Source organism: Penicillium chermesinum (genome assembly GCF_028974085.1).
Source record: "Penicillium chermesinum strain IBT 19713 chromosome Unknown utg000001l:1.0-1975020.0:1.0-1976611.0, whole genome shotgun sequence".
NCBI classification, from domain to species: Eukaryota; Fungi; Ascomycota; class Eurotiomycetes; order Eurotiales; family Aspergillaceae; genus Penicillium; species Penicillium chermesinum.
In genome coordinates this window covers 770,240-793,446 of record NW_026695311.1, presented here as the reverse complement: position 1 = coordinate 793,446, position 23,207 = coordinate 770,240, and the positions used below count along the sequence as shown (strand labels likewise).

At 52.1% G+C, this 23,207-nt stretch overlaps 9 protein-coding genes across 9 annotated transcripts; 3 read left to right on the top strand and 6 right to left on the bottom strand.

The window, feature by feature from the left end:
* Positions 1 to 408: 408 nt before the first annotated feature.
* On the bottom strand, positions 409 to 2,153 carry N7468_000313 (putative MFS sugar transporter; the record flags this gene model as incomplete). The annotated part of the gene is made up of 2 exons (XM_058469610.1): positions 409 to 1,511; positions 1,589 to 2,153. 2 exons carry the CDS (start codon positions 2,151 to 2,153, stop codon positions 409 to 411), a joined length of 1,668 nt encoding a protein of 555 aa, XP_058335641.1.
* A 397-nt stretch (positions 2,154 to 2,550) lies between these two features.
* Positions 2,551 to 3,302, top strand: N7468_000312 (uncharacterized protein; the record flags this gene model as incomplete). The annotated part of the gene is made up of 2 exons (XM_058469609.1): positions 2,551 to 2,800; positions 2,926 to 3,302. 2 exons carry the CDS (start codon positions 2,551 to 2,553, stop codon positions 3,300 to 3,302), a joined length of 627 nt encoding a protein of 208 aa, XP_058335640.1.
* Positions 3,303 to 3,872: 570 nt separating this feature from the next.
* Positions 3,873 to 8,252, bottom strand: N7468_000311 (GAS2 domain protein; the record flags this gene model as incomplete). Its single annotated transcript, XM_058469608.1, has 1 exon — positions 3,873 to 8,252. The coding sequence occupies one exon, from the start codon at positions 8,250 to 8,252 to the stop codon at positions 3,873 to 3,875; it is 4,380 nt and encodes a 1,459-aa protein (XP_058335639.1).
* Positions 8,253 to 9,212: 960 nt separating this feature from the next.
* On the bottom strand, positions 9,213 to 10,667 carry N7468_000310 (putative iron-sulfur cluster-binding protein; the record flags this gene model as incomplete). Its single annotated transcript, XM_058469607.1, has 4 exons — positions 9,213 to 9,283; positions 9,346 to 9,837; positions 9,887 to 10,364; positions 10,419 to 10,667. The coding sequence occupies 4 exons, from the start codon at positions 10,665 to 10,667 to the stop codon at positions 9,213 to 9,215; spliced, it is 1,290 nt and encodes a 429-aa protein (XP_058335638.1).
* Positions 10,668 to 11,096: 429 nt separating this feature from the next.
* Positions 11,097 to 12,262, bottom strand: N7468_000309 (aromatic ring-hydroxylating oxygenase subunit alpha; the record flags this gene model as incomplete). Its single annotated transcript, XM_058469606.1, has 5 exons — positions 11,097 to 11,215; positions 11,277 to 11,692; positions 11,745 to 11,926; positions 11,974 to 12,126; positions 12,176 to 12,262. 5 exons carry the CDS (start codon positions 12,260 to 12,262, stop codon positions 11,097 to 11,099), a joined length of 957 nt encoding a protein of 318 aa, XP_058335637.1.
* A 991-nt stretch (positions 12,263 to 13,253) lies between these two features.
* On the top strand, positions 13,254 to 15,852 carry N7468_000308 (GTPase-activating protein GYP7; the record flags this gene model as incomplete). Its single annotated transcript, XM_058469605.1, has 4 exons — positions 13,254 to 13,406; positions 13,456 to 14,821; positions 14,874 to 15,455; positions 15,512 to 15,852. The coding sequence occupies 4 exons, from the start codon at positions 13,254 to 13,256 to the stop codon at positions 15,850 to 15,852; spliced, it is 2,442 nt and encodes an 813-aa protein (XP_058335636.1).
* An 846-nt stretch (positions 15,853 to 16,698) lies between these two features.
* N7468_000307 (Dehydrogenase) lies at positions 16,699 to 17,793 on the top strand (the record flags this gene model as incomplete). The annotated part of the gene is made up of 3 exons (XM_058469604.1): positions 16,699 to 17,266; positions 17,305 to 17,525; positions 17,572 to 17,793. 3 exons carry the CDS (start codon positions 16,699 to 16,701, stop codon positions 17,791 to 17,793), a joined length of 1,011 nt encoding a protein of 336 aa, XP_058335635.1.
* Positions 17,794 to 17,954: 161 nt separating this feature from the next.
* On the bottom strand, positions 17,955 to 19,736 carry N7468_000306 (uncharacterized protein; the record flags this gene model as incomplete). The annotated part of the gene is made up of 2 exons (XM_058469603.1): positions 17,955 to 19,382; positions 19,722 to 19,736. 2 exons carry the CDS (start codon positions 19,734 to 19,736, stop codon positions 17,955 to 17,957), a joined length of 1,443 nt encoding a protein of 480 aa, XP_058335634.1.
* Positions 19,737 to 20,869: 1,133 nt separating this feature from the next.
* N7468_000305 (MFS transporter) lies at positions 20,870 to 22,636 on the bottom strand (the record flags this gene model as incomplete). The annotated part of the gene is made up of 2 exons (XM_058469602.1): positions 20,870 to 21,166; positions 21,227 to 22,636. 2 exons carry the CDS (start codon positions 22,634 to 22,636, stop codon positions 20,870 to 20,872), a joined length of 1,707 nt encoding a protein of 568 aa, XP_058335633.1.
* Positions 22,637 to 23,207: the final 571 nt, after the last annotated feature.

Below are 23,207 nucleotides of genomic sequence, written 5' to 3'. Positions count from 1 at the left end.
GGGAACTACCATCCTATCAAGAAATTTTCCAGGTACCTCATCCATTTTTACAATATGGAGTGCCAATAAGCGATGAAGGGGAAAAAACACGCAACTCGCCAAGCCCATAGCAAAAGTCCGGTTCCTCACCGTAGTGACAATGGAGATCAGAACCACGTCCCAGTTCGGCCCATGTGCAGGCCTGGTTTAGAATATCTCGACGCTCTCCCATTACCTTCTCCTTCAATGAGGTCTCTTCGGCTATGGCTCCATAACACCTATTAGCTAGTATCCTTAAGAAAGACATATCTATGCGAAGGGCACTGCGTCACATCGACAACACGAGGTACTTAAGATATATAATATGAGATCATCTTCCATTCTCTATCATAAACATGGTATATGGCATATGGTATAAGCGTAAATCATCTAGACGTTCAAAGGCTCCGGCGAGAAGACCTTGCGCAAACGGAAATGCGCCAGGTCCCGGGCAATCTGCGCAGTCTGCTTGATGTTCTTCTTCACAATGACCGAGGTCGGTTTCGAGAAGAGTTCATCAATCTCCTCGAGAGACTTGTTCTTCGTCTCCGGCATGAAGATCACCTGGTAGAACCAGCCCAGCACCGCAATGCCACCGTAGAAGCCGAGCGTCAGGCCAATGCGCGTCATCGAGTTCATCATGCGGGTGAAGTTGTACGTGACGATGAACGAGCACAGGAACAAGTTCGCGTCGGCCGTGGTCATCCCGTAGTGGCGGAGGTACGTGGGGAAGACCTCGGAGGGAATCACCCAGGTCAGACAGGCGTAGGAGCCCATGAACCCCATGTAGATGATGATGCCGGTCAGGTACAAGCCTTCGGCGGCAGCCGGCCGCGTCTGGTAGTCGATGGTGTAGCCGACACCGACGAGGATCAACCCGACGAAGAAACCGGGGAGCATGACGTTGGCCCAGTAGCGGCGGCCGAAGCGCTCCATGTAGATGACCGCGGGGATGGTGCCGAGCATGAGCGAGCCGCCGCCGACGAGGGACATGAAGACGGAGGTCTTGTTGTCGAAGCCGATGGCCTGCATCAGGGTGGACATGTAGTACATGACGGCGTTGACGCCGGTGAACTGGCCGAGGAAGATCATGATGTTGGCGTAGACCAGGGCGCGGCGAGCGCGCGGGTTCGTGAAGAAGTCCATCCAGGCGAACTTCTTGGTCTGGGCCTGCTCTTCGCGCTCGGCGCTGACAGCCTGGCGCATGCCCAGGAACTCATCCTTGGAGTCGTAGTCGTTGAAGCCGCGGATGCGCTTCCAGACGGCGTAGGCTTCGATTTCGCGGCCCTTCAGCATCAGGTAACGGGGGCTCTCGGGGAGGAAGAACATGCCCACGAGGAGGATGGTGGAAAAGACGAGAGAGGAGCCCAGGATGTAGCGCCAATTACCTTCGACGCCGATGAAGATGGCGGCCACGGCATAGCCGAGGACTTCGCCGAAGGCGATATTGAGCTGGTAAAGGGACACGAGGTTACCGCGGATTCTGCTGGGCACTGATCACACGGTCGTTAGCATGACGGAATGGCAGGATCTCCATCCAGGTTGGTCCCGAACGAAATCATCAACTTACCAGACTCGGCGACATAGACGGGCACCGTACCACCCTCCAACCCAACACCGGTGCCCAGAATGAAACGCCCCGCGAACATCATACCGAAGTTCATCGCACCTGCCTCCAGGGCGGCACCGACGGTATACAGGATACAAGACACGATAATGGACATGCGACGACCCAGGTACTCGTTGCAAGGCGACAGGATCAACGCACCCGCCACGGCACCCAAGGGCATGCCGCCATTGACCAAACTGGCCTGGTTGTCACTGAGGTTGAGGGCACTGGGCAGCGACAGATTGGCACCGCTGATCAGCGACTGATCCAAACCCGACAGCAGACCACCCATGGAAGCAAACCCGACCAGCACCCACGTGTAGTAGGCCGGGTCGGCGAAGGTGATCTGGAAGCGTTTCGTGGGCAGGGTCTGGAATTGTTCTTCCAGCTGCTGCAGCTCCGAGTTCATGGCAGCCTCACTCAACTCACGATCAGCCTTGAGGTCCTGGAGCTCATCTTCGTCGATGCCCAGAGGGGCCTCCTTGTGGGCGTCGTTCAAAACCTCGACGTCTTTGCGTTCCGACATGATGGGCAGGCTTTAGTAGAGAAAGTGGGGGAGGTGGGTTCTGCAGAGGCGGGGGCTACAAGGAACTATACAGAATCTGCTTGGAGTGCCCCGGTTCCCAGTGCAGACGGAATGAAAATCGAAGATTCTACTAGGAGGGGGGACCAAGGCATTTATAAGGCCTACAAGAAGAAATTTCCGGAATGCGGAGACCCTGGGGGGTAAACGGGGGGGGGAGGAAGGATTAGGAAGTCGACCAGTCGATCAACCGGCAATTTCTTCTAGCGTTGGAGTGGAAGAATATCAACATCTAGCTTTTTTTTCCCGAAGAGTGGGGAACGCGCCCCAAGCAGAAGGCAAAGAATGACGAGCTCGCATGAAAGGCTTGTCTTAGGCTTGTCTTTAGCTTGTCTTTGGCATGGGGACTCCTGATTCGGCCCCAACTCAAATTGTGGGGACTGGACGCCCGGACCAGGCCGCGAAAACTGGAGAGAGTCTGGAGGGACCTGGGGAGGCCTGGAGAAAGCCGGAGAACAGGATGCAATGGGGAAATCCTGGAAACTGGAGATTCACCGAGAGCCCAAATGGGCTGGTCGACCTTTGCCCGGCGACTGTGGAGGCCGGCGAATTCGTGGAGTTTGATCGGATGATTAGTCGAATCACGGAAGGTTAGAGGTTAGTGCATTTCACGGTAACCCCAGACGGTTGAAATGTCTTCTGCTTCTGCTGCCTCCTACTCTGAGCCAGAGCCAGGAACCTCCCACCACTGCATTCTGAATCTTCCTCCCCCAAGAACTAACCATCTCCTCGGCATCGTCAGGCGGCTTGCCGTCTGACACGGGCAAGTGGAGTGATGAGGATTCCGAGCAGATCACTTTTTCCCGCAATCTCGTCTGCCGTCCCGAAAAGGCTTTCCGAGAAAATATCGGCAGGATCACGAAGCCCCAAGCCATGCTCGGCCACATTCCGGCCATTACGTTTTGGATCGAGCCCGGCGACTCCTCGGCGAATTGTGGGCTAAACGTCCCCCACTCGGAGTTCCAGGTCCCGCGGGGGGGATATCTTGGAACAGGGAAACTGGATCCCGACGAGTTCTTGGTTTCTGTTGCTCGTGTTGACCTTGACATTGACGTCTGCGGGATGGAATGCCGTGTGCAGCACATGGCCTGATCGTGGGACGGCCCCGTGGATCCACTGGTTTGAGTTTCATCCCTGATGTCAGTAGTATACATGTCAGTAATGTGAGGGTTTTTGGACTACGAGAGATCGAGCCCGGTCCTGCAGCCCCGGAGTCAGCCCGAGCGAAGAAACCGGGCCGCCCCCACCAAGGGGGGGTTCATTTGGGTCTGCTTTAGGAGTAGCACAGATGGTATCTCCATCAAGCTACTACTAGTATTTCCCCCCTTTCGCGTGGAACAGCGGCATAATAGACTTTTTGTAACGGAAGACGGTTCCAAGGCTTACACAGGATTGGAATATCGACGGTCTGAATTATGTGAGCCTCGAACGGGTATCGAGCAAGAAGCAAAAGGTATATATGTACAGTGAAAACCACCCCCTCCCAAAAGACTACAAACAGATCTGGATATCGAATAATCAAAGGACAACAAACAAGGTAAACTGAAGAAGAAGAAAAATTCGCCGCGCTAATGCAAATGGTATCCAAGCCAAAGAAAAAGAAAAGAACAGAGAAGAAAAAAAAAATCAAAATGAGTACAAATCTCAAAATGCATAGATGGCTTATCGGTGACTGCCAAGACCCCGTAAAACAACCCGCCGGCTTGTGCCAGCAGCTCCCATGTCGCTAATACTCCTGACTTTTGGCAAAGATGGCTGGTCATGAGAATCGTGGACAGGGTGGTCATGGGCATCGGGGTCCGCGGCATTCTCATGGCCCGGAGACACGTTCAGCGCGAAGGGGGGCGGATTCAGGGAGGTAGAGCGGCGTGTCTTTTGGAGCACGTTCTCTACCCATGCTTCGCCCTCGGGGCTCATTGAGACCTGTCGGGAGCGGGGTTTGGGGCCGGCGAGGCCAAGAGGAGCCGAGCGGGCCTCGTGGGGACCCGTGCTGGGATGGCCGGGGGTATGCGGGCCGCCAGAGGAGTAGGTGGAGGATATGGAGAGACGGCGGCGCGTAGAAGGCGGTGCGGGAGGTGAGGCGTGAAGATGCAAGGTGCCCGTCGTGACCGACCGCGCTGCAACTGCGTCTGATGCGTTGGAGCCACGGCGGGTCTTCCGCACGGTGAGGGAGGAAGCGGGGCGAGCGCTGAGAGCAGAAGGGGGTCGGGATGGAGTGGCGCGCCCGGAGATGTGGGTAGAGGGTGGGGGGGAGAATAGAGTAGTGGGGGATGGGTAGCCAGGGGAGGACCGAGGCGCGAGGCCTTGGACTTCCACCAAAGGCGTTTCCGAGACTTTGCGACGGCCGTGGTGGATGACATATTCGCGGAGGTATTCGCCCAGGTCGGCCCAGCCGCCTCCAACACGAACCATGACTCGCTGCCCGTCCTCGCCGACGGTTCGGACAAAAAGTTTGGTCGGCGCAGCCTGACCCCCGTGATGAAGATGGTATAATTTTACATAACTGTCCTCCGTCTTGTGGGCGTGAGACAGGCGTCTTCTTGCCGCCGGCATGAGGGTCAATGATGGAGCGGGAGTGACGCTGCGAGACTGAGGGCCACGGGGAGACTCCGAAAGATACCTCTCGCGCATTTTGCGATCCATGGACGATGAGGAGGATGAAGTGTCTGCCTCGTTGCTGGGATCAACAAGGTGGATGCGGCCAGGGAGCGTGCTGAGGATGGAATTGATCTTCTCGTCGAGGTGATCTCTTGTTTTCCTTTTACCCGGGGAGGAGGTACGAGAACCGGGGTCGAGCAATTCTGATTCGTCCTCTTCCACGTAGTCCAACTCATGTCTTTGAAGGCCTAGACTTTCCAGACTGCGGTGAGCAGTCAAGCGCTTTTGCAACCGAACTGATCTGGGTTGTTCGTGATGGTGCAAAGCACGGCGGGCGGTATTCTGACCAAAGGTCGGTCGGTTGATATCGTAGCTGCTTGCAACAGAAACTGAGTCGCTATCTCTAAGATTGGAGGAAGACTTGCCACGGCTCAGAGCCGGGCGGCGCTTGGGGATAGATAGAGCTTGCGTTGTTGGTGTGGAAGCAGCGCCTCGAGAAGATTGGACGGGCACCGACGCCTTGCCAGCGGATCGCAAACGAGGCACTTCTGGCACTTGTTCTGGGTTCAGGTCAAGGTCTAGTTTCTCATTTATGAAGCGTTCGAGAGGCAAGCTCACAGAACGGTCCTCATGAAGGATGGGTCGAGCATGTGGGTTTCGATTCTCCAACCGGCGAAGGTGATCTCCGCGTAAGACATGGTAGTCACGCGACGAAGTGTAGTCGGGCTGGATGAATTCCGGGCGAATCTGAGGCAGAGGTGGTGCCTCGCCCGATGATCCCGTGCGAGGAGCAATTTCTGCGGGGTCGGACGCAAGAGAAGAATTGTCGGATATGGAGTTGATGGACACGGTCGAAGGGCGGCGAGTTCGGCCCTTGGGAGACTTCTTGTCCAAGCTGAGCCGGGCCGGCCGACTTTTGGAGAGCTTAATCGGACTCTGGAGAGGCTTTTTCTTCGAGGGGCCGGGGTCCGCATTCTTTTCAACTGTAGACTGTAACGCCACTTGCAGAGAGTCTGACTGAGGGGCCTTCCGCTCAGGCACCTCGAGAGCTTCAGAAGGCTTTTCCGTCGGCGTCTTATGAGAAACAGCGTCGCGAGCCGGGGGGTCGTCCGCAAGCTTCACACGGGAAGGGGTCTCCAGCGAATTGACAAGTTCATCCTGTACAGCCAACTGCGATGCCTCGCTTCCAGACCCTTTCTGCAGAGTTTCATCATCTTCAATACCGTGATGTTCGCCTACGTTCTGCTTGAAGGCCTGGCCTGGTTCAACGTCGCTTAGACGAACATCCGTTGCTCGTGGCGCAGCAGCACTAGGACTCGTGGGCCTTCCATCAGCGATAGGCGTCTGGGTGAAAGGATCTTTTTCGATAGACTCCACTATGGCCAGGCGAGTCGGTGTAAATCGATGAGATGCCATATGTGGACGAATATTCTCCTTGTTCTCCACCTTTGGTGTTACTGGCAATGGAATGCGCGATGGAGACGGGCTTGCAGAGGTAGGAGTATTGATCGAGCGTTCGCGGGGAAACTTGGGCTGCGTTGGGGTTTGGATGCTTTCTGGGACAACGCTCCGGGGGCTTTTGGGGCTCTCCCTGGGCTCCTCATTCACACGCATCTCAGCTGCCATGATGTCACGATCGCGAGGGCTTAGAGAAGTATCTGGGTCAGAAACTTCAGGAAAGACAGAGTCACTGTCCGTGGAGAGGAAAGATTCATGGCCAATTGGCTCGGGATCCTCGACTTCGTGGTTCGTCAACACAAGAAGCGCATCTTGCGGCGTTTCGAAAACGCGTTGAGATTCTTCCACCTCGGGATTGATATTTTCTGACTCTATATGGGCTCCCTTCTCTGATCGCTTCTCGGTGGGACTAGATCCTCTTGGCTCGATGATTGGCGCACCGGCTTGCAAACGGGATACTACCACCTTTGGCGCAATTGGTTCTGGTTCAGAATAAGCCTCTGCAACCATACGGACAGTCTGGTCCAATTCAAGATTTGGCACAGGCGGTTTTGGTTCAGCGCATGGCTCTTCCACTGCTGGGATTAATTCGTTCAATTGCACCTTCAGTATGACTGGTTCCGGTTCGGCGAGAGGCTCTTCAGTCGAAGTGGTCACCTCTTCAGCTCCAATCTTCGGCGCAATTGGTTCTGGCTTCTCGCCTTGATATTCAGCTGCTGGAGCCACCTGTTCAACTTCCATCCTCGACGCATTTGTTTCCAGTTCAGGGCTAGGCTCTTCAATTGCCAGGGTGATGTCTTCGACTTCTATCTTAGGCACCTCCTCGGCTGGCGCTGTTGCAGTGCCGGTTTCATTTTGAATTTCCGACTCTGTTGGGGCTGAGCGTTGCGTCTCCAAGGGTCTCTCTTGCTCCGGCTCCGGCTCGACATCCTGTGATAATTCGTCTTCCTTGGCCTTTTCCTTCGCGAGCCACTCGATTCGTAGCTTGTACCTCTCAGCCTCCACTACCCACGCCGCGAACTCAGACTCGATCGCTTCGAGGTCGTCAATCCATTGTTCAGGTAGAGAATCCTGGCGTCCCTCGAGGACGTCCAGAGCACGGTCCATCCGTCTCCCTACCGAAACGACTGCCAATTCCAGCTTAATCTTTGCATTGTCGATCTCGGAGCCGCACGTAAAGTTAAGGGTGGTATTGGAGCAATCGGGAATTCGTAACGCATCGAAGGAAGAATTCAAGAGGGTACGGGTTGCTTCCAGCTCTCGCAGGAGACCTGGGACCTGGCGGAGAACAAGGAGTCGAACATCCCAGGTAGCTAGTAAGCTGCTGAGACGAGAGAGGTATGGCAGGGCACGGAGGATCGTTGCGGTGACGACGGCGGTAAAGTCACTGAGTTGAACATAACTGAGCGGCGGGGGCATGGAGGCAATGCTAGCGGCAGACGAAGGGCGAGAACGGGATGGAATGTGGGCATTAAGAACATGCTCCTTCAACTCCTCCACATTTAAATTGTCCATTTCGTCACGTATTTCGTCGATTCTCAATTCGTATTGTTCCACCGTCGTGGCTGGCAGACTTCCATAATACTCACCTGCACCCGAATGTGGTTCTCCCGGAGGAACGAACCCCTTCCCTTCCTTCGCGTCCTTTTGGGCCGGCCATGTCCATGACTGCACTTCTCTGTACCAAGAGTTCAGGTTCCGGGCAGCTATGGCGGCTCGAATCCCCAAGGCACGTTCTCCGGGAGAGACTTGCGATATGCTTTGTGACAGGACATCGTGAGAGAAGTTTGCATCCGAGGGCACGGCGTCGGTGGAAGTGAGGGCATTCAACGTCGATTCGGGAGACAAATTGCTGAGGAGAGGGTCGATTTTGGGGTACAATGACCCAGGATTCCGCTCCGGAGAGGTCGACCGTGAATTCGCTCGCGAGTGTGAGGGAGAGAGGCGGATCGATGGCCGAACAGGACTGATGCGGCCTGATGCCATTTCGGAGGCTTCAGCCCGGAAGCTCGGTCCAGCTTCAGAGATGGGGGTGGTGTGTTTCAGCCGACTCGGCGTGGCATAGGAATAACGGAGGGCGGCAAGGAGCAACAGGAGGACGGAAAAGGCCCTGTTGAGTCCGCATGCTGAGACGCGAGGTCAACGATCCTGATTTGAGGTGTGACGGGGGCAAAGTCGTATGTTGCCTCCAGGCGAGACCTGCAGACGCGAAACACGGCGGTAATATGGTGGGGATATTCGGTATTCAAACAACTACTGCATATAAAATCTGGTAATGTTTGGAATTGGGCGTGAACAGAGAAGGACTCATATGCCACGAACAAAAAAAAAAGCGCAAATGACCCCCAGGTTAGTCGGAATAATTATTGCTGATCCGCGCTCTCGAGGTGGAGAAAGGGGGCACGATCGAGTGGAGCCACACGCGCCGCCGGTTCGTGATTTTCTCGCTTTGCCCGTTAGCGGGCTGAGCTATATATGGAAGCTACGGAAGCAGCATTCCGAGTTTGTGAGTGCATGTTGTTTGGAGATTGAAAGATGGGGGCTTCGAATCCTAAGAGGACAGCATTTGTATGCATGCACAGCTCTGATCGCAGGTTCTCAGCGTCGAATCCACTCGGACTTTCCGCGTATACTAAACAAATAACAAGGACTATATCTCATCCATTGCTTCGTCATGTGGCTCTAAGGCACAGAGTAGCTCATCTTTTTATATAACAAAGGCTGGCTTCTTCATCCACTCATGACTCGCTGTTTGGCCATTCTGTCAAGCTCGTTTAGGGCAGTCATACCCAGGGCCCAACCCACTATTCCTGCACTAGGCAAACAATCAGGGCATATTCTTTACTTCTTATGACATTGCAACATGCATTAGGTATAATAGCAAGGTTCATAGGCCCATGTTACATTAATCCGCCCTCCCTTCTCCGGCCGTGACCATCACGAAATTTACCAATCCAGGCCACCAGAGGCACCATTACCGTCAGACCCGGGTCCAGAGCAGTCAATCTCCTTGCACACTGTTCAAATCAGCTTCTGAGAAGGCAAAAAAAAAAAGGCAATTAGTAATGACTGAACTCACATTGCTCTGCCTGTTCAAATAGGGAGCTGCCCTTCGGCTGACGCATCGCTGGGCTGATAGGGCCACCGGCCGTCTTTTCGAGCTTCTGGTGCTCTTGAAGCTGCTTGACAATACGATGGGTTGCCAACGTGTTTTCAACAGGGCGGTCAGATGCAGATGCGAGGCGATAGTTGGATTCGACCTCCTTGATCATGGCCTGAACCTGATCTTGCACTGAGTTTACCCAGCTTTCTTCGACCCGAGCCTTGGAAGATGTAAAAATATCAAAGCGCAAAGCAGTGCTTGTCTCTGAAGATGGCAGGAATGTTAGTGAGATCCACAGGTCTGCTTTTTCGAAAGAGTAGAAAAAAGAGATTGGGAACAAAGAGCAGTTTGCCTGGTTGTTCTTTGGTGCCACAACATCGATAAGCCGTTCAGTCACAGACGGAGCCCGCAGCTGTGTGATCCGTTCCTCCAGTTGGGATGCAACATTCTTCAAGTTTTGAGAAGTTGCTAATCATATGTCAGCATTGTCTGCAGGCAGCTCGAAGGGGCATCTTACATCCAAATTTCCAGTTGAATTCGCCAGCTAAGGTGTGGCCACTGACCCAGTTTGATTTATCTTTCAGACCGGCAGCTAAGCAGAATTTGTCCAGGGCCATGCGAGTCGATTCGTCAAAAGGGCCAGGCTGGTTGGCATCAAGGTTAACAAAAACGTGACCCTGGACAGTCGTGTGCGTGTGAACCTCGAAAAGACCGTTCTCGGACTTCTCAAACCCCTCGATATCTTCGAATTGCGGTGCTTTCACAAGCCGTCCATATGTATCATAGCTCCATCCGTGATATCGGCAGCCAAGGACAGTAGAAGCACCAGTCTCTTTTCTGGTGATGGTGTAAGCGCGATGGCGGCACACATTATGAAATCCGCGAATCTGATTATCCTTGCCTCTAATCAGGAAGACAGGATAGCCAGCAATGTCAAACGATTGATACGCTCCAGGCTTAGCAAACTGCGCGCTATGGGCAAGGTACAGCCAGGACTGTATCTGAAGTTAGTCACGGCCCGAAGATTATCTTATTACCTTGGGTATTACTTTGCTGAAGATGGCACGATGCTCCAACTCGAATACTTCCCGGCTCTTCCACCATCCCGGCGGAACCTCCGGCTCTTTGGACACGGCAAGAGACTCGTTGTTTGTGGCGATGGGGGCATGAGTGAATCCCTCGAGCTGCTTTCGGCGATAGAGACGCGGCCATGCGCCGTTGATCAACAGTGCGACCGACACTACACCGACAAGGAGTGACCCGGGAGATAGTATATAAGCTTGAGCAACATCCATCATAGAAAACTAAAGCTAATTTATCAGTTCCAGAAAAAAAAATCTCTTGATTCAAAGCAGGTTCTCTTGAAGACACGCTGACTTGATATACCTCCTGTTAGTGAATGGCCCAAGTTGCACGATCCCCACAATATACAGTTCACAATCGGCGCGCCGCCCATCGCCCCCCTCCGACGGTGGGATTTCCCGATTGAGTTGGAATTTCCAGTCCCTGAAGATTTCTGAGTGACGCATCTATGCCGTGCTTATGAATCGTATACCAATGACAGGCTCTCGAGCTTATCATCCCACGCAGCGGATCCTGACCTGGTATCTTTGGTAGTATCAATGGCACTACAAACCCCGCATATATTATGAACAAGTTCCAATTTGGTACTTTAGACACAGGATACTGATTAGGTACGTGAGGAAGTAATGACTGAATTGGTAGCGCTACGCCGACATCTCAACCATGGTGGGTGCATGTCGTTCTTCCAGGGATTCCGCGCTTTTGGCTTTACGGTCGAGTTCATGTTGCTCGAGCACCATTTCAAAAACACGCTGCTGATAATCTGGGGCAGGGCTTAGCAGCTGCTTCTTGGTTTGTTCTTTGGATGCTACAGATTAACTCACAAGAGACTCCATTTTCCTGTCGCGGGTTGAGAATTCCTTCGTGATAGACACCCTTCGCTAGGTTTTCCTGGGCTTTTTCACATAGTTCGAAGTCCTCCAGGGCTACCTGGCGAACGAATTTAAAGTATTCTTCGAACTTCTCGCCCGACTCCTTGTGGTAGTAGTCAAATTCCATGCGGGTAACATGGGGATCTGCCGTAGGGCAGACTCTGAAAGAAGTCATGCCACCGCCGTAGACATTAAGAGTACAAACTGGGAAAAAGTAAAGGAAGAGCCCGTCATCAGGCTTTTTGGGGTCCGCAATATGCTGGGAGAAGTTATGCATATTATGCACAGCGTAGAAGGTTGGAGGATAGTAGATGGAGAATGAGGGATGGGTATACTGGCAGTGTAGACACTCCTGATACCCATCAACCCTAAAAAGGGCTATTAGCGTATAGGCGACCTTCTAGAATCAGGAGGACTCACATTGTCTTCCAGTTGAATCGGCCCTCGTAGCGAATGCTGCGGCGATGGGGCAGTCTGGTAAAGTCGACTTTATTGACCAGCTGCTCCAGCTCGGGGAAGAACTCGTGGAAAGTAGGAGCTTCATCTGAAATGGTTGTAAACAGCAGCCCCGTCGGCGTCACATAGCTTCGAAACTCTCTGCCCTATCCGCATCTCAGCAGACATTCTAGTTGATTTCATGTTCTCATACCGTCTTTGCACAGAAGACCTTGAGCTCCGCGGCAGTGGGGTTCAAGGAGTCACCCCCCGTGCGGATGGCATAGATAGGCTGCTGTGCAATCTCGTAGTCGACATGCTCGCCGACCTTCTGGAACTTGGTCACAGGGCCAAGCAAGTACCAAGACTGTACAAATTCTTAGCTGGCGAGATTTGCAAGGCAAAGATCTCCGTACCTTTTGAAACACAGCGCGCCGCTCCATTTGATAGAGCGACTCATTGCAATACCAAGAAGCAGGAAGAGTACGTGCGAGTTTGGACATGCTTTCTGTATTAGGATTTTCAGTACAATCTTGGAGCAAAGACGATAGCTGATCGGGATGAGCCAAGCGACCCCTGGCTTTATATCTACACAGTCTCTAGGCTTGTGCCTACGGCAATGAGGGTCTGCCTCATAGTCTATTGGGTACAGTCTACTCGGGATGACTTGTGCGGCCTAGATGGGCGCCCGGCTATCGTTTCCTGAAGAGGTTATGAAATCCCGCAGGATTCTGTGTTGATGTCAATCAAGATTCCCGCTCGGATAGGATGCCGTGGCAAGTGTCCAGATGATGTTGCATGGAGCTGATGTGCCTCACTCCCGACTCTCCCATCTATTGCTTACTGAGCGTATCAGCGGTGCCCGCCGGGCCACCTGAAGCTATACTAGTATAAGTACTTGCCGATCATAGAGACCGAAAGACATGATGTGCGCCCAAGGTGGCAGCAGGCTCTAAATATTTAGTATATTCTGTATTGCAATCTCCCAAGAAATCTAAAGACTTTTTATCTCATGTCTGGGATGCAATATGAGATGGCACCCTTGCGACCTGAACTTCCGAGGCTCAAGATGCCCCGCGTCACTTGCACCTGCCAACGCCAGGTGACCGCTTCCAAAGACAAATACACCACTTCTTTCACATCAACATCGTTCCAGCTCTCATTATCAAAATCATGGTGAAATCGAAGCTTCTTAAAGCTATTTACGTGTGAAGGGGTATTTGTTGTTGCCTGGAGGGTAAGACAGCAGTGGCAAATCCATAAACCCGACGCTTATTGCATCAACATCGAAAGATCCACGTACTGCCCTGGGCAGTTTATGTCAGATACTCATCCTCGAAGTGTCTCAAGTATTCTATTCTGTTCCTCTCACCCTCTGATCAACATCGTCAGCCCATGAGGGGTTGTTATCGATAAGCGATAAGCCGGTTATCGGGGCTTCGTGAATCATTACGTCTTGCACTTCGCCCTTCCAACCATCTCTGGCCCAGCATCATGCCAGACTCCATCAAATACACACCTCCTCCCTCTCCTCCATCGCCGACTGCCTCGTTCTATGATGTGAGTGATGAAGACGAGGATGAATATAACACCATCGCCCATGCCCACTCCAGCCGCGGCGTGAAGCTACTCTACTCCAAGAGCAAGGTATATCTACCAGGCCGCCTGGGTATGATGAAAGCTAACGATAGGTTAGGTCTATGTTCATCCTACCTCCTCCTCAAAGGATAATATTGCTGGATTCATCGCTCTTATCCAGCAGAAGCCTGTTGCTTCCAACCCTGCCGCCCCCGCATCTCCCAATGACGCTGCCTCTTTCTTGCTCGCTTGGGTGCCAGAATCATCCTTAGGCGATGCATTGGATACATATGTGAAGGTTGATCTTGCTGATGATGATTCACCGCCACGCCAGCGGAATCTTGTTCCCGCCCTTCCGGCCACAACCACCCATAAAGACCCCGTCGGTCTGTACTCCTTCGCTGTGCCGGTATCACACATTTATTCGCTCACCGTGCGTCCTCCAAGCATCGGATGGTGGTTTGGAAGCCTGATCATCAACACCAAGTCTGGCGATAGCTTTCCCGCCCTGTTCTTCCACGACAGCGAGTGTGAATCAACGATACTACAGAAGAAGAAACGGGTCAAGGAGAGCTTTGATCCGTTTGACGGTGAGGGTGCCCTTTTCTGGGGTGGTGATGAAGTCTTAAGGTGGCTCCGAAAATATGTGGAGGTGGAGCGATCCTCAGTGGATAAGAGCGTCTATCTCATCAACCCCTCGCAGGAAGATCAGCTTTCATTTGGAAAAGGCGGTCTCGGTGGCGACGGTTCCTTGATAGCCAAGGCGGATCCAGAAGCGGCTTCTGCGGGCCCCAGTGGGGGGCAACGAGATGCTGGTATGGATCCCTTCATGAAAACCCTCAAGGAGACCCGCTGGAAAGTGCTCGAGGGCCTCAGCAAGATCACGACATTCACACGGCGGACGGCAAACGATCTTGCCGAGAACACGCGCATCCCACCTCAGGTGCGACGCTTGATGAAAAATCCGGAGATTCAAACCCTACAAGATGAATTCGACAGTGCCAGGATTTACTTGGCCCGATGGGCCATGAGCATTGCCGAACAGAGTGAGAAAGACCGACAACAGCGCATTTGGACCGCCCAGGATGTTCTGGAATCAGAGAATAGCTCTGTGGGCGAGTTTGAGATTTTGGAGATGGAGACAGGAAACCTGGGTCTGCAAGACAAGCGCCGAATTGTTACGCTATCCGAGTGGACTAGCTTTTTTGATCCGGTCTCCGGGCGCTTGCAAATCACCGTGGAAGAAGTCAAAGAAAGGATTTTCCACGGTGGGTTGGACCCCAATGACGGCGCACGAAAAGAAGCTTGGCTGTTTCTCCTTGAGGTCTACCCATGGGAGAGTAGCCACGAAGAGCGACAAGCGATCATGAACTCCAAACGCGATGAGTACATTCGGCTGAAAGCTGGTTGGTGGGAGCGTATGGTGGAGGGTAGTTCAACAGCAGAGGAGTATGACAACTGGAAGGAACAACGAAATCGTATAGGTTAGTACCGGCTCGATGTTATTTTGGAGAATCGTGGCTAACCTCATTTCAGAGAAGGATGTTCATCGAACCGACCGCACCGTCCCTCTCTTTGCTGGGGAGGACATTCCTCATCCCGACCCTGACTCGCCCTTTGCTGATTCTGGCACCAATGTTCATCTGGAACAAATGAAGGATATGCTCCTCACTTACAATGAATACAACCCTGAACTGGGCTATGTACAAGGAATGAGTGACCTCCTCGCTCCTCTCTATGCGGTCATGCAAGATGACGCTGTGGCTTTTTGGGCTTTCGTGGGCTTTATGAACCGAATGGAGCGAAATTTCCTTCGAGACCAATCGGGGATGCGAGCTCAGCTCCTCGCGTTGGATCATTTAGTCCAACTCATGGACCCCCAGCTATATCTTCATCTCCAGTCCGCGGACAGCACAAACTTCTTCTTCTTCTTCCGAATGCTACTTGTTTGGTACAAGCGGGAATTCAAATGGAGCGATGTTCTTCGACTATGGGAGACCTTGTGGACAGACTATTACTCCAGTAGCTTCCACTTGTTCATTGCTTTAGCTATCCTTGAGAAACATCGTGATGTGATCATGGACCATCTCAAACACTTTGACGAAGTTCTCAAATACAGTAAGTGGAGCTATCGACCTTTTGCCACCGACAAGCATCCTAACCCGTATCTCTAGTCAATGAGCTCTCCAACACAATGGACCTCGTCCCTCTGCTCACCCGCGCCGAATCGCTGTTCCGTCGCTTTGAGCGTTCTGTTCAAGCCATCGACAAGAAAGACAATTTCCCTGCCGCTCCAACTACCGTTCAACGCCGACCAACAGGCTCTACAGATTCTGGTAAAGGAAAGTTTCCACAATCCTCGACAGTCGGATCTGCAAGTGGGGCCCAAGCTTCTCACTCTACCCTCCAAAAAATGATGGATGCGGACAGACCCAAGGTCATCTCACCTGAATTACGAGAGCTCCTCAGGAAGGATATTCCATGGAAACATAAGCAAGTGAATGAGTCCACTTAGACTATTTGCTTCTGGATTTCTTGCTACTTGCTTCTCGTGTGCCCCGTCGCTCAACGACAGAGCTGCATGTCAATCACGACTTACGACCTTACCTGTATATTCGATGGAGTTATGCTTAGTTTGGGCCTGTGTATGGACCTTTCAAGACAGGAATCTTCTTTATCATTGCACAGTATCACTCATTAACAACTCTCCACTGAATCCAAAAGCAAAAACATGAGCTACAATGTGCACAAACGTATGATCGACGAAAAGGTATTCAATTTCAAAGCCCCCCTCGTATCTCCTACCTGTGGAGACCTATATGTCTCCTTCGACTTGCTTTGACTGGGGATTTATCTATACATCATCATGGCTGCAGGAAAACGCCGGGAACGAAAATAGTCATTAACAATCACTAGTATCTACTGCTTTCCTGATCTGGTTAGTGTTGCGCGCAACAGAGGCCCCATGCAAGTTCAAGCTTTGAGTGGGGGCCCCGCCGTCTCCCGAATTCTCCATATTAGCAATTGCCTCGCTCTAATTAGAGTTAGCGTTGCGCGTCGAAGGGCCCCGTTAGCAACACTCATACAAAACTCCCCTTTATACAGCGTAGCTTCAGGCAAACACCACCATGTAATTTACGCTCGGCCTCAGCTATGCCCGAGCTGGAGCAGTATTATCGGAAATAGCTTAAACCCGCGGAGATATCGAGTCTTCTCCGGCTTCAAGAACTATAAGAAGATGACTGTAACTCGTCTTCTACCTCCCGATCATCACAGATTCTTCTTTAACACAACCAGCAAGGTCCTTTCTCGACTGCAATTTACAAGAAGCTCAAAGAAAAGGAACTTGGAACTCTACAAAATGTCAACCCAAACTGCTCTCGCCATCACCGAGGTCGGAAAGCCCTTGGTTAAGCTTGACCTTTCCACTCACAAAGGCACCGAACTCAAAGACGCAGAGGTCCTGGTCAAAGTAACTGCTGCTGGCCGTGAGTTTACCCCCCTAGCCAAACTCCCCCCTCCAACGAGCCTAACCATCCCAGTTGCCCCCCTCGACCAAAAAATGCGCGACTTCGGGCGCCTAGGAATCGGCGAGCGTCTTCCATGGGTACTCTCCGGCGACATCGTCGGCGAAGTGATCGAGGGCGGCCCTCAGAATAAATTTCCACTTGGCACTCACATCTTCTCTCAAATGATCTTCCAGCTGCCCCAGAGCGGCGGCCTGCAAGAGTACACCATCCTCAATAGCGAATACGCAGCCGAGGTCCCCAAAACCATCCCCGACACCGAAGCTGCCCTGTACCCCATCAACATCGTGACAGCGGCCATCAGCCTCTTCTCCGAGAAAGGCTTTGGGTTCCCGCTCCCCGAGACACCGGAGGCGCAGGGCTTCGATTATGCGTCGCAGAAGGTCGCCATTATTGGCGGCGGTACCAATACCGCCAAGCTTGCGGTTCAGTTGTTGAAGTTAGCGGGGGGGGCACAATTATTGTTACGGCGTCGCCGTCAAGCACGGAGCTGCTGAAGAGCTTTGGTGCTACGCATGTCATCTCGCGGCATGATTCTGATGTTGAGGAGCAGGTTCGGGCGATTGTCGGTGATGAGCTGCTCTATGTGTACGATACTTTCAACTTTGGAAGCTTGGATCTGGCGGCGTCTCTTCTTTCGAACTCCAAGAGGGGGACGCTGGTTTTTAACGTCATGGGTCCTGTTTCGGAGGCGGTTTTCGGCGCAGAAGAAGGCTGGATTTGAGGAGAAGAGGACTCTAGGCTTCTCGAATCTCATTCCTGCGTTCGGGAAGGCGCTCTGGACGAAGCTACCGGAGTGGCTTGCCAATGGCAAGATTAAGCCCCTGGAATACAAGACTATTGACGGGTTGGATGCTGATAAGGTCAATGCAGCTCTGGATGAGTATGCGGCCGGGCGGAGCGGTGTCAGATACCACGTTCGTGTCTAGATCAAGGTTCTTACGCAATTATATATGCAATATGCACGCACAATTCAATTTGGTTACCATTCATGTTTAAAACGCCTGTCTTAATATCAAGTCGCCTCGTTGGAAACAAAGCCAGCTAGTCAAGCCCATGTATGTCTCCTACAAAGTGAAAACCATGCTAACTACCAGCAGCAGGACCAGAGGCGAGAGGAAGAAGGGTATTCCCGCCAGTTGGACCAGGAAGGGCACCCGATGAGGCATCCTGGGTTGGAAGCGCTCCATACTGCTGGGTGATCCCCCCCTCCAATCCATGAGAAGGTCTGGTGATGGGCCCTGATGTACGTCGCGTGGATTCCCAGATCGTTTGTGAGCCACTGGATGTCGTTCTCGTAGCGCTCACATTTCTCTCGGAGCGCACTCACTTCGCTCCGGAGCTGAGACATCTCATCCCGCAGGTTGCTAAGCTCACACCCAGACTCAGCCCCCCGCCCGCCCACGCTAGGCACACTCGGGGATGTCAAGTGCGGAGGGACGAGAGTCAGTGCTGGAGTTGGATAGTGGTTCCATGGTATCCAACCTGGAACTGGCAGATGGCCTGGACCCTGGCTAGATGGTGGGGCTTGAGCCTGGGTAGCAGGAGGAATCCGGTGGACTTGAGTCTGAACAACTGGGCTACCTTGAGACCTCATGGTCGTAGTCAGAGAGCCTTGACCTGGGAGCGCTGGAGCTGGAGTTGGAGCTGGAGCTGGATCCGTTGGACAATTCAAGGTAGAAGGAGTTCTAGCAACTGGAGAATTCAGCTCAGATGCTTCGGTAGTAATGAGCTCGTCTGCCAAGATTCGATGACGCCGTGCAGTGGCACGGCGCTCGCGGGACTTGGCTGAGCTGGCCCCATATCGTGTACGAAGATTGTTCTGGAGACTGGTCACGCTCCGCTTACTGGGAAAGTCAACCTCATGGCGAACCTCTCTCCGCTTCTCTGCAGAGACGATATGTGGACTGTCCTCCTTCAGGCGATCACTGAGAGGGGTGCGGGGACCCATGTCAGATATGAGCGAAGGGTCATGTTGGCTGGGCCAGCTTTTCCGCAGGGCGTTGAGCTTGTTGTGCTCGCGCTTGATCCATGTCCACCAAGGCTTGTGGAGGTGTAGCGAACGCATAGGAGGCATCTTGGGTTCATCCAGGTCAAGGTATAGCTTCCACCCCGGCAAAACTTTGGACAGTGTCTCGTCGGACAAATAACGGATTCCATGGTTATTGGTAGCCAACAACACGGGCCAGAACTGAAGGCGAGAGCGCCCTCTCCAGGTTCCACTGTGGTAGAAGATCCTGGGACTGTTGAAACGGACAAGGAGAGGTGCTTTCATCAGTTCGCGGATTTCGCAGTCGTACAAAAAGTCGGAATTTGTGTGACTGAGCCTCTCAACTCGCTCTCTGTCATTAAGACCATAGACTTCAACACCAGTGAGGTCGGATGGGTCAACATGGATGAGACTGGAGGTGTCAACAACCGGGGTTTGAGTATTGATACGAGTCGAGGCATCAACATCAGGGGGGTCGGTGCCTCCAAGGGAAGACTCTTCGTAGTCAACGTCGATTGAAGAAACCATCTTTGGAAAACTTGAGGAATAAATGAGTTAGTACGAGAAATAGATTTTTTGTTATCCAAAGGTATCGTACCTGAAAACGAAAATCGTATTGATCACGGTTCGAGAGTGAAGAAACTTAGTTGTGGGGGGGGAAGGGAGGTGGAAGGGAGGTGGGAGGGAGTTGGAAGAGAGTTGAAGGGTGTTGAAGGGAGGAAGATGGAAAGCACAGATGGGAGGAAGTTGGGACGACGGCGCTGAGCAGTATGACGAAAAAAATCATTAGTGCGCACCTCAGATGGTACCCTCACTTGGAAATTCTCAGGTGCTACTCAAGGCTATGCCTTCTAAAGAGACTCTTACGGTAGCAATTGCCATGCTCTGATTGTCACTCCAGCGCTTTTCCTGCCTGATCGCGCGCAATCTTGTTGAAAAGGAATATTCCTATTATTTTCGATATTCTCGCAATATGAGATGATCTATCTGGTCAATATCCATGTTCTGGCAGCTCCTGCTCCGTTGTGCGCATATAGACGTAAGAGTAGACCTGGAAAGTCATAGAATCTCTACACTCGAAAGACAACCTATCTCAGTATCTTGGCGGACTCCAATACCCATTTTGCATGTATTTTTAGAGGCCGTACGTTCTTAATTCATTGGGAGATATTCGAGGAATATCGAAGATCTGAGCTCCTTTCATCTTACTACTTAGTTTCAGCAGCTGACACGGTCGCTGGATTTCTATTCCCCAGATATCTCTTCGTGGAACAATAGGATCTAGACACCGGTTGCTTTCTATATCATCTCTCCACTGGCATTCTATATCATCTTTCCACCGGCTTGGAGAATGTCTTTCCAAAGGAAAAAAAGGTAGCGCTCTAACGGCCTTTAGGGCAAGCTTATATTTGAGTATCCGACTCGGGGACAACAGCCGCTTTTTATCTGCTATCTGTCTTGTCTGCGATCTATTTGGTAGTCCACATATTCTAGGGCCTTTGCTTGGTCGGTTTTCTTTGGTTTGTCAATCGAGACAAGCGAACAGAGAGCCCTATCGAGGTTTTATGGGGAGTCATAGGACAAATCATGAGAATACCGGCTTCAAATTGCCCTCTTGGGTCTGACCATTCAAGCCTGAGGATATGATACTTCTAAGCTCTCTTTCTTTTCCAGATGACGACAGTTATAATATTCTGGCCCCTCGTGCTTTTGTTACGTTCGTTATTAGGAACAAGGTGGTAGAAAGGACAATCGAATATCAGAAGTATTTAGGTTATGGGGACTGCGAGTCTATCTATATACATATTTCTGCGAGCCAACATAACCAGAGAAGAAAACAAAAGTTGAGGACGATAAGAAAAGCCACCATCTATCATATGCCCGGAGAATACAGGTCTCAGCCAGCAAATTAATATGCTGAAATTCAAATGCAAAGGTCTGAAGGGTTGAATCGTCACGTCATCTAAATTTTACAGAATATCGACTCCGGAAAACGAGAAAATCAATCATCTTACTCAAGAGCCATTTTGCTCTTCGTCATCCGACTTGTAATTCGCATCGTCGCTGTCACTAGTCCATCCACTTGCTTCGAGTGAGCGACCGCGGATACCGAAGCTCAGTAAGAATCCAACAAAGGAGACTGCACCAAAGACACCGAACGCGATTGCCTCACCCTTTGGTTGGATTTTAGATGTCAAGGAGAACAGCCCGCCGGACAAAAATGGCCCCACCGCGCGACCAGCCGCTGACAGAGTCTGAGCAAGGCCGTTGAGTGCACCAAGAACGGCGTGGTTGGGAGCAGAGTTTGTAATCTAGGCAACATTCATTAGCTTCCGATTTCGTGCATGAGAGGAGATTGAATAGGGACTTACCAATAGCAAAGAGCTGGTCAGACCACCCACTGAGGCGACAGTCTTGATCAGAAGGACAACGCAAAGCTCGATCGCCAGGAACACTGATTGGCGGGTGAGCCCTTTACCGGATTCGCTCTTGTATCCAATGAAAGGCATCAGAATAAATGAAAGCACAAACCCGAAAAGACCAGCACGGTATGACCAACGGTTGCCCATCTTATCACGAAGGCGGTTGAAGATCCCGATCTGGAACAGTATCATGACACCACCAGCAAATCCCTGCGCCAGCCCAATTTCAGAAGGCGTAAGGCGGCGCCCCATTGGGGGTTGTGCTTGCGCAAATATGGGGAACAAAGAATTAAATGATACATTGCAGAATGCAAAGATCAAGTAAGTCAATAAAAGTAGGATTGTGTCACGAGTGAAGATATCATCCCAAGTCAATTCTTCGTGATGGTCAGGTTCAGTGGGTACCTCTGAGGCAGAGTCCAGATCACTGTCATGCTCTTCAGCGTCAGCAGTGCTACGGTGAGCATCAGAATGCGGTGTGGAGAGAACTCGAACATATGTCGGTCGCTGAGAGAATCCAGTGAATTGCCAAAACCACGCGAAGAAGCTGCGGATACGCCGGCCAAATTTGGGAAGAACATCCGCATCTTCCAGGCTTTCTTCCAGGTAGACCGTTGTTAGGACAAAATCGACAAGAAGTATGATAGCGGAAATGATGTTCGGAGCGAGGTACGGGTATTGGCTAGGGTTGCCTGTAAACGGATTGCGCTTGAAGATGAGCATCCCTCCCAGCAAAGGGCCTGTGATGCCTCCAACCCCGTAGAGGACAGGCAGATATGTAAAGGCCTGTGATTGGTTGCTTCGGTCGGTAATCTCGCCCAGGCAAGTCGACACTAATCCCTGGTTGCCATTGACCACCCCCATAATAGCTTGCACCGCGATGGCTTGTACCAAGGTCTTGCAGAATCCAAACGCAACGAAACACAATGCAGTCAAAAACGTTCCCAGAAGGATGACCGGTTTGCGCCCGATGCGGTCTGACAGCCAACCCCAGAAATAATTTGTTGCGAACTGTGCCAAAGCAAATGCCGACGCGATAGTTCCCACATAGACACCCACCTGATTAGCTTCCACTTCGGGAAAAGCGGAGGCCATCTCCGGAAGATAAGGACTGATGGAGTTGAGTGCGGTCTGCTCGGCGAGCGCAATCATCGCCAACACAGCCATCTGTTTCTTTGGCAACGGTGATTTCACATCATGATCGTGGTCATCGTGGTGCGGGTCGTGCGAGCCATCACCGGAGGATTCCGATCGACCGGAGTTTGGCCGCCCACGCGACTTTGGGGGCGGGGTATCAAAAGTCTGGTAGTGCTGCGTAGAGGAACGGCGATTGATAGCGCTGCGGTCCGATGGCGGCATGTTGACAGCCAGTGAGATCAAGACTGCTTGCAGCGTTTGTAAATCCAACCACGCGATTGGAGGAGGCTGGAGTGACTTACTAGGCTGCGAGAGCCCAGAGTCGTAAGAGTAGCTCGGCGCAAATGGCCGGTGTCGTGGTCGCTAATTCAGGGTATCAGAGCAGGCAAATAGCGCAGAAGTAGCCTCAAAGCTGAGAAACGCTCGAAATTCGCACCAATAGTTTAGAGGAGGGTAGCTGGGAGAGCGCTAGAGCATTGAAGAATGCGGCATGATGTAACTGGGCGGTGACTGCGCTGAGTCAGGGTCAGGGTCTGGCCCGCCAGTCGGCTGCTTGCATTAATCAGGAACAACAGTTAGTTATCAGCCTCGTCTTCGTATTCAAGAGGACTTTTACTGCGTACAATATCCAGTCTATTCGAGGCCTGCTTTCATCGTAGTGGCCTAAGCCTTGGTCGGCAAGCCAACGTAAACACGATAAGAGACCCGGGGAGCAGAGGGAAGAGCTTGAAGAGGCCAGGCGACGGTCATACACCTTCTCTTTCAAATTCGCCGTGTCTCGTAGCGTAGAAGT